This window comes from Columba livia, chromosome 29, assembly GCF_036013475.1.
Source record: "Columba livia isolate bColLiv1 breed racing homer chromosome 29, bColLiv1.pat.W.v2, whole genome shotgun sequence".
NCBI classification, from domain to species: domain Eukaryota; kingdom Metazoa; phylum Chordata; class Aves; order Columbiformes; family Columbidae; genus Columba; species Columba livia.
The window spans coordinates 2,846,957-2,864,208 of NC_088630.1; the positions used below are offsets into that span (position 1 = coordinate 2,846,957).

The 17,252-nt window shown below is 50.4% G+C and overlaps 1 protein-coding gene and 1 long non-coding RNA gene across 3 annotated transcripts in view; both read left to right on the forward strand.

Annotated features, from left to right (window-relative positions):
* LOC135576705 (uncharacterized) overlaps positions 1–17,252 on the forward strand; it is an 86,377-nt gene that overhangs the window by 15,690 nt on the left and 53,435 nt on the right. The gene's annotated exons all lie outside the window — the stretch shown is intronic.
* Positions 6,604–7,318, forward strand: LOC135576633 (olfactory receptor 14J1-like; the record flags this gene model as incomplete). Its single annotated transcript, XM_065043335.1, has 2 exons — positions 6,604–7,056; positions 7,304–7,318. Coding segments are annotated over 2 exons (468 nt in total), but the record flags the coding sequence as incomplete, so codon positions are not given.

Consider the following 17,252-nt stretch of genomic DNA (forward strand, 5'->3'; position numbering starts at 1 on the left):
TTAGCCCAAGAGAGGCCTTTCTTCCTTCCGTATTTCCAGGAAAATCTTCTTCAGGTTCTCCTCCACCTGCACACTTCAACTACTTTCCATTTCTGGGCTCAGACATGGCTGGAAGGGTTCACTGAAGCCATCAGCCATCTCATTGCTTCTCCCTGACATGCCCTGACCCTCTCCCACACCTACAATGGCCAATCACAGCTGCTCAGGGCCTTCTGCTCTTCAGAAGAGACCTCGAGCTTCTTGGTTCTTCCTGGTGCTTATTATAAATTTCCTCGCTCTCTCCAGAGTTCATGGTGAGCTTTCTTGTCCATAACAGCCCCTTTATGACCATGTCTCACTAAAAAGTTGTCTCTTTATGATCATCTGTGCAGAAATGAAATCACCAATTACATAGAAACTGATGCCGAGTGAGATGCCATGAAAACCTGATGAGTTCCCCCTGTGTCTGTGTCTCTCCTGGAAGGAGTCTGTCCCGAGAAGGGGATCCAGCTCCTGCCACTCTCTGCAGAGGCACATGAGCAGTGTCCATCACCTGGGGAGGAACAGGATGACTTCTGCAAGACCACCCTTCATCTGAACCACTTCAGAGCTACCAGAGGTGCAGAGTACTCTTTTACAGCTATTTAAATATAAGCATATAAAACTGACATTCCTAGACAAATTACACAAACATTTGAAGGACTTTTCATGCCTTTTAACATGATTATCCACAGAAGTCCCACCAGCTTTGCACCTCAGGAAATGGGATCCAGAGTCCAAGGGCAGGATGGTTTGGGCTCTGTGCTGGGATCTGGAAAATGAAACGTGCTCCCATCTCCCAGCCCCCTGCCCTCCTCAGTGAGGGTGTGAGACATTCTGCCAGCGAGGGCTGAACTCACAGCCATGACCAGTATCTTATGTCCAACTGCAGCCAATGTTGTCCTGCCAGCTCAGAATTGGAGCTTCCATTGCTGGAGGTGTTTAAAAAACGTGGAGATATGGTGCTTTAGGACATGGTTTAGTTGTGGTCTTGGCGATGTTTGACTTACGGTTTGACTCCATGTTCTTAAGGGTCCTTTCCAGCCTAAATGATTCTATGATTCTATGATTTGGGTTGAAACCATTTCAATCCCATCACCTCCAGCTTCCCTCAGAGGCTGCTGTTGTGTGGCACAACTGTCCTGGCTCTCCAGGCAGGTTGGGCACTGGTTTGGTTCCTGCATTGGCAGTTTTCCCCTTCTGGAGTAAAAGGCTGTTGAGCAGAGACAGTTGTAGAGATTTGGGTCACAGGGGTTTGCAGCAATCCTTTCAAAACCTGAGCAGGATGAGCTTTGGAGCCCAGGAAAAATGGAGATGCTCTGAAGGATGTTTTTGAACTCTGGTACTGTCACCAGTAACAGTAACAGGGAACTCCTTATTCTCACTGATGATGATGATGATGATAAAGATAAACTAAATGTCTTTCATTTCATTGCTAACAGTCATTCTTGCTTTTCAAAACATCTACTACACCTCAGCAGTTGTGTCTTGAAAGAAGTTCTTAGAACAATGCTTTTTCTCTCCCTTTTTTTTTTTTTTTTTTTGTAATCATATAAAGAGTACACCTCTTGGACGGAATTAACACAAAATCATTCATCTTTCATAACTTTTGTCTTTTTTCCCTGCTGTGAGGTGGAGGTGGTGTAGGGGAATAGTTTCTTTTTGAGACAAAGAAGGCCAAGGAACAGATCCCAGGTCAGTGCAAAGGCACAAAGGAAGCCAGAATCTTTATGTGTGTGCACTGACACACACTGTCACCTGCATTTCCAGTCTCTGCAGTCCCAACCGTGCAGCAGAGTCTGGAGCTCTGAGCTCCCTTCATCTGCCCTGTGTGACACGTGTAAAATGGAACTACCCCAGTCTAATGGCTGGTTTTGATTCTCTTCACAGCCTGAAGCACCACATGGGTCAGGAGACAAGCCAGGATGCCCAACAAGGACTCACATACCCTTCATGTAGATTTTAGGTGTTCCCTGGCATCTCAGCAGACATGTCACGCTGATATCTGGGTGCAAGGAGCTGGTCGAGAGCCTCATCTCCATTTCTGTAACAGTGGCTTTGCTGCCTGGATGATGTGCAGACTCTGTACATGGATGCTGACACCTCTTGAACAACCTGCTCTGAAAGGGTTAACAACATGGGCTGTTCTTTCTGGAAGGGTGTTAGGACAGCAAAAAAGACCCTGGATTGGGGCCAATGAAAACGGATGCAAAAGTTGCGGTCAGGACTGTTCGGGGGCACTTGTAAAGCAGCCCTGCACCTCATGTGAATTATTCCTGTGCTCAGGGAGCACCTGAGAGCTTTGTCTAAACTGAAAACATGAAGGGGAAGGAAGGACAGTGTAGTTCAGGCTGGATGGGACCTCGGGAGGTGTCTTGACCAACCTCCTGCTCACAGCAGGGTCAGACCAGATTACTCAGGGCTTTATCCAAACACATCTTGGTCACTTTCTGGGACAGAGTGGGTGCACACTCCTGGGAAACAGCTTCCAGTGCTGGACTGTCCTCATGACTGGGAAGTTTCTCCCTTTCTACAGCACCTTTCCAAGCCCAACCATCCAGATGGCTTTTTACCCATCTACTTGCACACTGACACAGACCAGAATATCCTACTTTGAACACAAGAATATTGTGGGGCATGACACCGAATGTCTTGCTGACTTCCAGGTAACAGACAACCACTACTCTGCCCACATCCACAACCCTGTCCTTTCCTCAGAGAAAGCAAAGAGGATGGACAGGCACAACCTGCCCTGGGCAAACCCCGTCACCTCCTCTTCCAGACACCCAGAAATGGGGTCCCAGTGGACATGCTCTGGGGCACAGCCCTTAGTTCCCCTGCTCACCCATTGGCCATTTTGAAAAGTGCACACACTGTGAGAGAGCTGCCAGTGGTCAGGGAGTCCCCCCAGTCTCCATGAGCTTTCCAAGATGGTGGAGAGTGGCCTCACTGTGACATCGTCCTGCTGTCCCAGCTCCTGGGATGCTGCCCCTGCTGTCCCATAGACTGGAGAGGATTGTGTTAGGTCCGGTGACCCAAACTTGATCCCCATCCACTGCTGTATGTTCTGCCTCCAGCCACAGATGCCTGGGACACATTGCTGGTGAAGAGGACACAGGGATTCTCACCTCTTTCCCTTATTAAATTCATCAGTGTCCACACAGGGTCTTTGTTTGTCCTTTAACAATTCCTGCAGTAGAAACAGCTCATTATGGGGCCCTTGAATTGCCTTCTAGGTCTAGACTGACTTCTGATCTGGACTGTTGCTCTGCTTGGAGGCTGCTGTCATTGAGACCAGATGAACTCACTCCTGCCACCCTGCCTGGCAGTTCATTCCATCCGTGTCACAGCTCTGTCTGTAGCACTGACAGCTCCAGCTCCCCCAGTCAGGTCCCTGGCTGAGGACATTGCCTCACATCTGGGCTGAGCCACCCCCGCTGTGGCACCAGCCCAGCTCTGACCTGCCACAAGAAACCTGGTACCAAGTGTCCAAGAGCCCATGTGTGCAAAGGCTTTGCTGCAGAGCACAGACATGACATGGCCAAAGACTGATGAATGTCTCTCTAGGCCTAGGAGTATAAAACAAGAATAAAATGCCTGAACTCATTCAACTGAAGATATTCCTCCCCCAGCTTGGAGGAATTAGATCCTTTGCTGTAACATTCCTGGTGTCCTGTCTAATGATGGGACAAGAAAAGTTGATTCTCATACTAATTCATTGTTTAATACAAAGAACACAATGATGTGTCTCTTCAGAGGAGAGAGAATCAACATCACTGATTACTTCAGGTTGTTTCAAAGGATGTGCCCCTGGAGCCCCAGGGACACCTGGAGGGAGCCCAGAGGGGACAGAGAAAGGGACATCAAGGGCTGCTCCTGTGCTGCTGAGCTGGGCTGGGCTCCTGGGACACAGGGAGCTCATGGCAGCGGCAGCGCTGCAGAGAGACAGCTCTGCCCAGGAGCAGCTCCTCTGCACACGCAGCAGGGCTGAGGGCTCTGCCTGCAGCACCGAGGGTGCAGGAGCCAGGCACAGAGACATTAACGGCAATGTGGGGGGTTGGTTGCTAAGGATTCGATGAGACAAATCACAGTTCTAACACGGTAAGTGTCTGGCTGTAGGACAATGAAGATGCTTTTCCTGGAGTGAAACCTTAAGCTGGTACATTGCATGATTTACAGGATCTGTCAGGTCTCTCTCACAGTATCTCTGTTGTAGAGGAGAAAAACACACTTCAGAGCAGGGCTTCCCTGCTGCACTGTCAGAGGAACAGGGAATGACGACAACTTCTGATGAGGGTGACTGCATGGGGAGCACCCAGGGGTGCCCAGGGCTGTCCTGCAGAGCAGGGTCCCTGTCTGGGGGAGATCCCCATGGTGATGTGGGGACAAGCTGTGGGGGGAAGGAGCATCCCTGATAAGGGCAGGAAAGGTGCTTGTGCTGTGGAGAGGGTGCTGTGTGGGTCAGCGCCGCTCACACATCCGGATCACCTGCAGGATTTTTCCAAGTGGATGCCCCAATGAAAAGATCAATGCAAGGATTGCCAGACAGATAAGGAGCTTTCCTGAGCCTGTCTTTTCAGTTTCCTCTCCCAAGGGCTGGGGGGTGCAGGAAAGGATAAAATGAAAATGCGCTCTCATGCTTAAACAAGACACTGAGACTCCTGAACTCCAACTCTGAGTGATCAGTACATCGGCCAGAAGGCTCATGACATCCCTTCCCCACCCCTCTGCCTGTGCACAGCACCTGCATCACCTTGGCTGGACCCGTCAGCCTTAGTCTGACCTGTCCTGTTTTCCAGCCTGCAGACAGGAAGATGCCCCCAGGCAGTGCCCTGTGAACAGGCAGGATCTGTAGGGCCAGGGGGAGGGCACAGAGGGTGGGATGGTCTGTGAGCACTGACAGGGAAGAGACATGGACAGGGAAACACCTCCCAGGGGAGAATCTCCAGGCAGCAGGGAAATGATCAGAAAGGAGAGGAAACCAAACCCGGAATGGTTATGGGAGGGAGAACAGAGAAAAGTCCCTGTGACCCCCTGCAGTGCAGATCCCTCCTGTGAGCAGCCCCCTGGCCTCCTGTCCCACCCAGCAAAGCCTCTGCCCTCAGGGCCGGGGGCTCCAAGGCATGAAGCAGCTCCTGTGCAGCCAGAGCTCCAGTTCCTCTGCAGAGCACAGGGGCTGAGAGCAGCTGCCCGGCAGTGTTGGTGTCTGGGAGGTGGCTGCACAGCTGGGGAAGGGTGACGCTGTCTGAGTGCCCGGCTGCCTCTGCCCTGGCCTCTCTCACACCCACCCTCACCGCATTTTCCTTCTTGCTGCCCTGCTCTGGGTCACTGCTGTTGGGATCTTGTTCTTGCTGTCAGGCTCTCTGGGGATGGCAGTTTCAGCTGCAGAGTCACAGCCTGATCTTGTGGGTCCTTTCCTGCAGGTGTGTCCATGGGCACACGTGTCCCAGCTTTGCTCTGACCTGTGGGGTGTGGGCAATGCAGTCTGTGGGGCTGGGGAATGAGCTGTGTGTCCTGGACTAAACGTTGGTTGCTGAGACCCTAGGAAAGGGTGAGACCTGTCATGGTCTGTGGTGGATCCCTATGCTCTCAGCAGTGCCTGGTGGCTTTTCAGGGTAACATGGGAGGGTGATCAGGCTCCATCTCAGAAAGGTGCCAGCCCAGGGCAGCTGGAGCAAGACAGAGGGACAGAGCAGCTGCCCTCACTCTGCACTGACCCACAGGCACCCTCTGGTCTCGCAGGACTCGCTCTGTTCCCCCTGAGTGCAGGAGAAATGCTGAGGGTTTCTGACACCCAACAACACTCTGCAGTGAATATGGGGGGAGGTGTAAAAAAACCTGGAACTCCTAAACTGCCTTCACCTTCTCTGTTCCTTATCACTGAGAAAGCAAGTGCTGACAGCCCTTCTGTGTTAGCAGCACCAGGACAGTCCCCACCGTTCCTGTGGCCCCACTTCTGCAGAGCTGGGCTGACTTATCGACGGCCCATGGGCAGAGGCCCTGCTCTTGGTTGCACATTTTCCAGCACCAAGCAGGGCTGCAGCCACAGTGCTGGAGAAAGTTCTCCTAGAAAAACAAAAGGGTGTCTGTGTGTGACAGGGGAGGGTCTATGGGACTTGGTATCATTTTTGTGGCAGAACTCTTCCCTGGATTCTCACTGTCTTTTTTCTCCTCATGACAGCACCCCGTGCTCAGGAAAAGCAAATGTCCAACAGCAGCTCCATCACCCAGTTCCTCCTCCTGCCGTTCACAGACACACGGGAGCTGCAGCTCTTGCACTTCTGGCTCTTCCTGGGCATCTACCTGGCTGCCCTCCTGGGCAACGGCCTCATCATCACCACCATAGCCTGGGACCAGCACCTCCACACCCCCATGTACTTCTTCCTGCTCAACCTCGCCCTCCTCGACCTGGGCGCCATCTCCACCATTGTCCCCAAGTCCATGGCCAATTCCCTCTGGGATTCCAGGGCCATCTCATACTTGGGATGTGCGACACAGCTCTTTTTGTTTCTCTTCTTGATCACAGCAGAGTATTGTCTCCTCACCATCATGTCCTATGACCGCTACGTTGCCATCTGCAAACCCCTGCACTACGGGACCCTCCTGGGCAGCAGAGCTTGTGTCCACATGGCAGCAGCTGCCTGGGCCACTGGGTTTCTCAATGCTCTGCTGCACATGGCCAATACATTTTCACTGCCCCTGTGCAAGGGCAATGCCGTGGGCCAGTTCTTCTGTGAAATCCCCCAGATCCTCAAGCTCTCCTGCTCACACTCCTACCTCAGGGAACTTGGGCTTATTGTATTTAGTCTGTTAATCAGTTTTGGCTGTTTTGTGTTCATTGTGGTGTCCTATGTGCAGATCTTGAGGGCCGTGCTGAGGATCCCCTCTGAGCAGGGACGGCACAAAGCCTTTTCCACCTGCCTCCCTCACCTGGCCGTGGTCTTTCTGTTGGTCAGCACTGCCATGTTTGCCTACCTCAAGCCCCCCTCCATCTCTTCCCCATCCCTGGATCTGGTGGTGTCTGTTCTGTACTCAGTGGTGCCTCCAGCAGTGAACCCCCTCATCTACAGCATGAGGAACAAGGAGATCAAGGATGCCCTGAGGAAACTCATACCTTAGTGTTTTCTGAAGCAATGTACTGCCCATCTGCTTCTACACAAGAGTTTTAATGTAGCTAATTACAGGCTCAACCTGTCATCTGGATTTTCTGTTGTTATTTGTTATTTCCTTATTGCGATGATGTTTTCAGCCCCTTTTTAATCCACTGTCTGCTTTTCTTTTATAGCCACTGGCTGTTTAAATGAGGAACAGTACACTTCTTGTCTCTAACCAAAATAAAGATTCCTGTAGTGACTTGTTTTTCACTATATCCTTCCTGCAAGGCCTTTTTGCATGTTCAGGGACAGTTCCTGTGCATGGGTGGAGGGGAAAACAGCTCTGGCATGGCAGCATCCACGAGGGAGCAGCAGCGCTTGTTCTTCCAGAGCTGTTCTGGTTCCACTCCCACACTCTCCTTCTGATCCCTTGGGTTGGTGCAAGGCCTGAGTGCTCTGGCAGCTTGGTCACCGTCCTGCTGTGTGTCAGTGCTGTGGGCGCAGGCAGGGACAGGCAATGGGCACTGCTGTGACAGTGCTGGCCTCACAACAGCCTTTCCAGATAGAAACGTGATCTCCTCAGGGCAGTGCATGATGGTTTATATCTTCTTGCAAAGTTTCTCTTAAGCATATTCCTACAAAAGTCACCCACAAATTAAACCCCAGTGTACAGCTGAACAGTGTGTGTGTGCAGGGCTGGCACACAGCAGTGTCCTCTCACAGCCAGGCTCCTGCCAGAGACCTGCAGGACCAGCAGAGCAGGGGCTGGGCTGTGCCCCTGTGCACTGGACACCCCACAGAAGGAGCCTCAGGTCAATCACCATGGACTGGCCCCTCACAGCCATCATTTGCAGCACTGGCCTCTCGTACCAACTCAGACATCTTTGTCCCTCCATGGAATCACACTGAATAAGTAGGTCAGAGGTTCATGTTCGCATTGTACGGATGATATGTGAGCATGTACATCATGTATGTGAGGTAAGATGAACGTGAGTCAGAACGAACACCATCAGCTGTTCCTTGGGGTTCCATGAAGGCCTGTGAGACAGACAGTTCCTTGAGGTCACATCATGTTGGGATTAATATCCCATAGGAAACCACCAGAATGCAGCACTGGGATGTGCTTCCTTTAACTAATGTCCATTCCTGATGATGAGGGACATCAATGATGAGTGCAGAACATGGTGACACACCATGGGGCTGAGGTGCCTCCCAACCTTTGGGAATAGGAACAGGAGGCCAGAGAGACACTTTGACTCCTGCCTTAGTGTGTAAATGGGAAAGTGTCTGATCCTGATTATGTCAATGTGTTTTAAGAGTCCACAGGGCCAGCTCAGATGTGGATGTCTGACAGAACCCTGATATTTCTGTGTGTGACTCCAATGACAAACCCCAGTGGCCCATTGAGATTTATCTCAGCTGCCTTGGACAGGCTCATTGCAAGTGTCCTTATTTGCTCCATCACCTTTACCATCCCCATCACATGCTGTTCTACACAGTCCTACACCTGCCCCTGCATCCCTTGTGGTCTCAAAATGTCAGAGTGATCAGAGAGGTTCAGAGGTCCCTCAGACAGTCAGACGTCAAACCCATCTTCAGGAATGGCAGGAAGGAGAACTGGGAGAATGACAGGATGCTCAGCCTATGTCTGTCCCTGGGAGGGGGCCGGACCACATTCTCCTGCACCCATCTCCAGGCAGCAGAAGGCCTAGAACAACCTCACCTGGTGCCCCCTCCCTTGAGCAGGAGAGTGAGACAAGATGATGTTCAGTGCTCTCTTCAAACCTGACTTATTCTATGATTCAATGAGTCTTTACCTTGGAGAGGTGTTTGAAGACAGAAGATGTCCTTACCAGCTAAAAGAATGAATCCTGCCTGCAATTGCTAACCTAAAATATGTAAATCCTCTCAGTTTTGGTCAGTCTGCTGCTCTAACAAAGATAAAAGTGACTTTTAAAACACCTAATCAGAACCTGCAAAGAATACTGTCCTTGCAGCGCAGACACTCTGGAGCCTGCACAATTAGCTGAGTCTTGTTTTAACATCTGTCTCAAGACTGTTACATAAAGTGTCCTTTAGCTGAACTTTGCTCCTTATGCGCTCATATGCATCCCTAGGATGGGAGACCGGGGTCAGCCCGGGGCCCTTTCTCAACAAGCATGCGTGGTGATAAAATGGTTATGTAACCAATATGCCAATGTATGAACACTTGCTTCTTCAGGACTGCCGGGAAGGTCTGAATGTAGTGATAAGATTTTGGATATAATAGATGTTCCTTCTCTATCTGTTGTGCTGGTTTTATTCCAGCATCCAGACTTGCACAACTCTGGAATAAACAAGATCTCATCTCTGGGTGTGCGATTGGCTTTGCACTTCAGTTAGTGAATTTGCAATTAGCAACGAGGAAGGAGGAAAAAATAAAAAAATAAAAGGGGCAGGAGAGGACATAGAAAAGGTCTCAACATTTCACATTCCTGTCAAGAATGCTTCTCCTCTCAGATCTTTAGCAGGAAATAGATTTGATCAGTTTGATAAAACACACATAGTTTTATCTAGTCAGGTCACAGCCCATAAGGAGGGTGACGGATGGGTGTGGTATTATGAGGTCACTTGTGTCTCACAAACTCATAATTGAGTTCAAAGACTATGGCTGTGAAGGGGACAGTGGGGTCAGTTCTGTGTCTGGAGGTGACAGCCCAGCAGCAGGGACATGGCTGGGAAAGAACATCTGCCCAAGTGCCCACAGGCCCTACCCAGAATGAGACCTTGGAGATGGGTTGTCATGTCCATTCCACATAAGAACATGATGGAACAGCAGCAGAGACATGGTCGTGTCAGAGAAGCTGAAAGGCCAGCAGCACTCGTGGGATTTAGAAGATCATGGCGAGGTGACTTCTCTCTGGTGAGGTAAAAGACCACAATAAGCCTAATGGGTTGGGTTCCCTGCATGAAGGACAATTTCTGAGATGGTGGAGTAGCAGAAAAAAAGGAAGGAAGAGGAAAAAAAGTCACAAAGTGACTTGGAAGATGGAGACTGGATATGAGGAGGAAGAAATGTCACTGGAAGAGCAGTGCTGTGGGGCAAGAGGTGACCCAGAGGGAGCTGGATCAGCCCATGGTTTGTGTTCCAAAGAACAGCCAGTGAGGGTGCAGACACAGCAGTGAAGGTGCAGAAATGCTGGGTGAGAGCAGGTGGGGAAGCGAGATGGGTGTCTGCAGCCTGCAGGGAAAGAGGGGCAGGGGTAGCACCATGTGGAACAGCCTGTGGTGGAGATGGCAAAGGGCGCTGTAAGGCTGGAAGGGACCCACAGAACCCAGGTCTCTGTCCCCTTGGCCAAGGCAGTTGTCTCTGCCACTGAGGCCCAGCAGAAGACATGTTGTCCTCATGGCACTGGGGCCTCGGTGCCTCCTTGCAGCCCCATGGGGAAGCTGGAATTTGTTGTCCCAGTGTTGTCCTTCCCTGGGCCTTGCACACCCACATCCCACGGTCCCAGGTAGAGCCCTGAGCCATGTGTTTACATCTCATCTGTACAATGAAAACATGGAGTTTTGACCTAGTGTTTCATAGAATCATTTTAATTTTTAAGTTTCATTTCATTTAATTATATACATAGTAGTAGTATATTATACTATTTTTATTGTCTTATTAAAATGCTGTTTCTGAACCCACGGGTTTCTCCATTCCCTTCGGTTATCTTCCATATCGCACTTAATAGGTTGGAGGAGTACGTGAGCAGCTATTGTGGTCTTAGTTGCTGGCTGGGGTAGAACATTGAGAGGGAAGGACAGTAGTGGCTCAAGAACTCTTGAAAATCACTTTCCAAGATGATGGCACTTTTTTTTTTTTTTTTGTAGTGGGAAACAGCATGAGAAAGGAAAACCATCAGACACTGCAGCTCTGGAGGTCCAGAGTGGAGCTCAGGATAAAGAAACGTCATTCTGAGCGCAGTGCTGTGGTCATTCAGAAGGACTCTGGATCAGCCATGACTTTGTGTTTCAAGAACAGCTGGTGAGGATGGAGAGACAGCAGCACAGGTGGGGACACACTGGGCTGAGAACAAGGTGGGGAAGCACATGGGGTGTCTGCAGCCTGTGGGGAAACAGCCACAGGCCTGGGACAGTGCAGGATGGACTGTGGTGGAGATGGCCAAGGGCACTGGCAAGGCTGGATGTCCCTGAAAGAGCCAAGGTCTTTGTCCCCTTGGCTATGGCTGATGTCCCTGCCAGTGAGGTCTTAGAGGAGACACATGGTTGTCATGGCCATGGCACCCCATTGCCTCCTTGCATCCCCAGGGAGTGTCACACCATTGCCCTGCACTGGGGATCGCACTCCCCACAGCCCCAGGAAGAGCCTGCGCCACCTGTGAGGGACAGGATCTCCCTTCCCAGGGGCAGGGGCTCAAGGCTTGGCCATTGTCCTTCATCAGACAAACCAAGGGCTTTCTCAGCATCAGAGCTGCTGCACTTTGCCTTTGCCTGATGCAATCACTGCCTCCAATTATCTGCTCTAACGAGTCCCTGGGGAGGCTTTGTCAGTAACAGCCCTCAGTGGGGCCCATTAATGCTTCAAGGTACTTCGGAGTTTGTTCTGACTTGGACTTCTTGAGCAGATTCTTCAGTCTGTCCTTGCTATCTAGAGGTTCATGGACTCAGCACCAAATACGCCACAGGGCTCATTAAAACACAGAAAGACCTAACGAGCAATGCTTCTTTCTTTAATTTCATTCAAATCTTCCAGACATGTAGAACTAACTGGAGAGGTTTCAATGGGACACTTGCTGATGAAGGTTTCAAAGAAGATTTAATGAAGGAGGTTTATTATTTCAAGCTTGTTTTCTGTCATTTTCCAGTGTATAGAAGAAGTGACAGCAGCATTCTACACTGGACATTGATCCCGAGGGTCTCCTGAATACATCTGGACAGGCAGGAGAACAGTCCTTGAGGCTGGACACTGTATGGACAACCTGGCTCCTCACCCCCACCCCCAGTCTGCCGGTTCCCTCATTGGCCACCACAGATTGCATCACTTTTCCTCCATCAGTTTAATAAACAGCAAAACACTTTCCTCAGCTGTGTGTGTAAGCTGGATCTGATGAGGTCCAGCATCCACAAGGGACACCCACACAAGAACTGGTTTAGACAGAGAGACAGGAGAGGATAGAAATAAACACAATGAACGTGTTGACTGCCATGTTAATTAGAGCTCTGAAGAATGGGGCAAGTTTGTAACTCCCTGAAGCTCAAAGCAGAAACCAGACAGCTGAGAGGCCACTGAATGACCAAAGAGCAAGTGGAGGAGAAACCTGAGAGCACTGGGAAGGGCAAACGTCCACACAGTGCTGGAAAGTTGTCCTTGGACAGGGACATTTAATGAGGAGAGGCGGGAACTCCTGAATGACGAGGGAGATGAAATCATAGAGTGTTGGTAATAGAAGTACAGGGGAAGACCAATATTTCTTCTCCTACCCTTAATGCATTTCCACATAATTCACTTTTTGGCTTTTTTCTTTTAAATTTTAATATGTTAAAAAAACAACTAAACAAAAATCCTCAATCAAAGAAAATAACAAACCAAACAAAATAAACAAAACCACCCACAAAACCAAAGCAAAACAAAAACCAAACCAACCAACCAAGAACAACAACGAAAAACAAAACCCAAACCCCAAACCAACCAACGAACCAAACAAAAAAAAAATCCCAAAACAAAAAAACAACAAGAAAAAAGTGCACATTTCCAGACAGACATCAGTCATCAGCTGTCTCACCATAAACAGCCAGGGCCATTTTAGGGGCCCAGTGTACCTGAGGTGCTGGCCTGGGATTGGCATCTATCACACAGGACCTGGGGAGACCAGAGCACCTTGCAGTGCAGGTGGAGCCTGGGCAGGGGTTCCCGGGGCATCTACACTGGCAGCAGGGGTTTGTGTCCCTGGAGCTGAAGACATTTGTGTCCTAAAGCCAGCCCCAGTTCTGGAATACTCTTTCATTAACTGACTTCTGATGGCCCTACAAGCATTAAGCCAAGATCATGTTGTGTCTTGCACAGCGCCCCATGCCCTCTGAACCTTCCCTGCCCAGGACTCCTCACACGTTGCCCAGAGCGAGTCACACTGAGGGGTTGGCTGGGTCACTGGCTGAGATGTTGGTTTAGATGGTCACCTACAGCACAGGTGGATCCTGCCCCATCATCGCCTGCTCTGCTCCAGTCTGAAACAGAGCCCAACATCACAATGGGATCATGAGAGAACTGAGGTTGAAGGGACCTCAGGAGTCTGCAGTCCAACCTGTCACCAACGGGGTCACACCAAGGTGTTCAAGCCTTGATTCAATCAGAGCTTTAGCAGGACTAGAGAAGTGATCATCCCTTTGTACTGGGCACTGGTGAGGCTGCACCTTGAATCCTGGGGTCAGTTTTAGGCCCCTCATGGCAAGGAAGACATTGAGGTGCTGGAGGGAGTTCAGAGGAGGGTGACAAGGTGGGTGAAGGGTCTGGAGCACCAGTCTGACGAGGAGCGGTTGAGGGAGCTGGGGCTGTTCAGCCTTGAGAACAGGAGGCTGAGGGGAGACCTTATTACTCTCTACAGCTGCCTGAAAGGAGGTTTTATCATGGAGGTTGTTGGTCTCTTGTCCCAAGTAGCAAGTGATAGGACAAGAGGAAATGGCATCAAGTTGCACACGGAGAGGTTTAGATTGGATATGAGGAAAAAATTCCTCAGGGAAGCCACCAGGGATGTTCCTCAGGACTCAGTCCTAGGGCCAGGTCTGTCCAATATTTTTATCAATAATCTGGATGCAGGAATTTAATGCACCAGTAGCAAATTTTCTGATAATACCATCCTTGGAGGTGCTGATGACTATCCTGAGGGACAAGGAGCCTTGCAGAACGATCTAGATAGATTGTAGCATTAGGCAATGATCAACGGCATAAAATCTAACAAGTCCACCTGCCGGATTCTGCACCTAGGATAAAGTAATGCCAAGCACAAGTCTAAATGGGGAGAGGATTGGCTGGAGAGCAGCCCTGCAGAAAGGAGCCTTGGGGCGCTGGTTGACAGGAGGCTCAACAAGAGTCAGCAGTGTGTGCCCTGGCAGCCAAGAGTGCAAATCCCATCCTGGGGTACATCAGACAGAGCAGAACCAACCGCTCAAAGGAGGTGATTATCCTGCTGTATTCAGAGTTGCTGTGGCCTCACCTTGAGTGCTGTGTGCAGTTCTGGCCCCACGATTTGATGAGGATGTTGAAGTATTCCAATGTGCCCAGGGAGCAACAAAGCTGGTGACCGACCGGAAGGCATGTCCTCTGAGGAGTGGCTGAGCAATCTGGATTTCTCTAGTTTGGAGAGAAGGAAGCTGATGAGCAAGCTCATTGCCCTATAAAAGCTCCTGAGGAGGGAAGTGTATAGGGAAGTGCTGATCTCTTGTCCCTGGTATCCAGTGACAGGACATGTGTGAATGGTGCAAACCTGGGTCAGAGGAAGTTCAGACTTGACCCTCTACTGAGAGTGTGGTCAAATACTGGAACAGACTTCTGAATGATAGGATGAGGGGCAACGGGCACAACATAGGAGGTCCCATCTGAATATGAGGAAAGACTTCTTTACTGTGAGGGTGCCTGAGCACTGCAACAGGCTGTCCAGAGAGGTTGTGGAGTGTCCTCCTCTGGAGACATTCAAAACCCGCCTGGACACCTTCCTGTGCCATCTGCTCTGGGCGAACCTGCTTTAGCAGGTGGGTTGGGCATCCCAGATAGAGCATCCCAGATACAGCATCCTAGATACAGCATCCCTGATACAGCATCCTAGATACAGCATCTTAGATACATCATCATAGATACAGTATCTCACATACAGCTTCCCAGATACAGCATCCCAGATACAGCATCCTAGATACAGCATCCAAGATACAGCACCTTCCTGTGCGATCTGCTCTGGGCAAACCTGCTTTAGCAGGTGGGTTGGGCTAGATGATCTCCAGAGGTCCCTTTCAAGCCCAACCATTCTGTGATTCTGTGACAGCTGGTTGATGCCCCAAGCCTCAGCATTCAAGAGGCATTTGGCCAATGCACTTACTACCCTGTTTTAACTTTAGATCAGCCTTGAACTGGTCATGCAGTGGGACTAGATGGTCATTATAGGTCCCTTACAGCTGAACTATACCTCACTTCCCTTCTTCCCTTTCTCCTCCTTTCCCTAGCAGGGGGAAGCTGCAAAGCCCCCCCAACACAGCCCCACCCAGCACCCTTTGCAGGAAGCCTTTGAGGTGCTGGCCCCAAGGCAGTCCCGGTGGCCAGGAGTTCCAGGGGGCTGTCCCTGCCCTTGGTGGCCACGTGCTGGGCACAGCTGCTGGCTGTCCCTGATGCCTTCTCTGCCCTTTGGCTCTCCAGGACAAAGCTCCTGCTCTTCTCTCCCGTCATGGCAGAAACCAGCCCTGCGACCAAGAGAAGAGCCCTGGTAGCTGTCCCCTCTCTGCACCAGAGCTGATGTCCATGAGGCCCCACAGCGAGGAGGACCAGGGTCACAAAGCCTATTTTGAGGAGATAGTAGGATGGTTTCAACCACTGCAGCATCGAGAAAATCCTAAGTGTAACCAGAGCCATAGGCTGGTCTGGACAGTGCCAATAGACCGCCATGGAAATAAGACTCGCTTTGAAAAACAAGTGAGCGGAGGTGGCGCTGGTGTGCTGGAAAGGTCCATCATGTTCAGACCTACAACATTTGGATCCATTCCCAAAGCACAGGCAGGCAAATGACGACTCTTCCCAAAGGAGCAAAAAGAGTCCATTGCTGCTACTGCAGTCATGTTTCCTTTTCTACCCAAACCAAGACCCACAGTTGGCCATCTGTACAGGGGATGCAAAATGCACTTCAGCCGCAGGGTAAACCTTCCACACCTCCTGTGTGACTTGCACCTTTCTCGGAGTTATTTGCCTACCTTGATTGGTGGGAAGAGGTTCAGAACTTCTGGAAAGCCTTTAAGAGATACTCTTTTGAGTACTGAAAGAGTAAGGAAGCTACTGCCATTTTGGACATTTGCACCAAAACTCATACACACATGGGATAGTGTGTGGTGTGTGACATGGATTTCTTTTTCTCCTTGTTCTCCTTTTTAGTAATGCCTGAGATCTTTGCTTTGGAAAAAACATACCTAAACAAAAGAATCTGAGAACACAAGTCCTGATCAGAGAGAAGGTCCATCTGGGCCAAGACTCAGTCTCCAAAGCTGCCAGCCATCCGTGTCTAGAGGGTCTTGGGGTGCTCAAAGGCCTCAGTGGCTGGGACCGGCCTCCCTGGGGACCATCTCCTGCAGGGGCCCAGGGGCCGTGTCTCAGCTCAGCCTGGGACCTCTGGTGCCTGCCTGAGCCATGTTGTAGGTGTGTGTGCCTGTCTCTGCCCCATCTCCTGGACGGGCCTGGGCCCTGCCCTGCAGAGAGCGGCTCTCCTGGATGGAGTCCTCAGGCCTGGCTCAGAGCTCATCGTGCTCCAGGCACAGCTACTGAGCACAACCATGCTGTGCTGTGCTGTGCTGCTCTATTCTGTACGCTCACAAGGAGTCCAATAAAGATGTGACTGTTCGACTGAAATGCTGAGAGGTTTTAGATCCAAAAACAGTTTCAGGGACACATACACAAAGGATACAACTGGAAACAGAATTTTTTTTTTTATATTTATTTTATTAAAATTACAAATTTTAATAGGAGAAGGAGAAGGAGGAGAGCTGGCTCCTGCTGCAAACTTGCCCTTGGAGAAATATCCCGATAAATCCAGGGCACGAGTGGTGCCTTGGAGGGCAAGAGCAGTGGGCATGAACCGAGCCAAAAGGGCCCAGAGGAGCTCTGACAGGTGGTCATGCTCAATGCTGCAGAGGAAGGCAAAAAAACCCCGGGGACCAGGGCCAGTCTGCCCCGGGGGAAAATTCCTTCCTGACCCCAACACTGGCGATCGGCTGTTCCCTGAGCATTTGAGCGAGACCTGGCTCCTCGGCCCACAGGCTGGTCATGCCTCCCAGAAGACTACAGAATAATAGAATGATAGGATGATGATCTCTTCTCTCTCTCTTCTCTTCTCTTCTCTTCTCTTCTCTTCTCTTCTCTTCTCTTCTCTTCTCTCTTCTCTCTTCTCTCTTCTCTCTTCTCTCTTC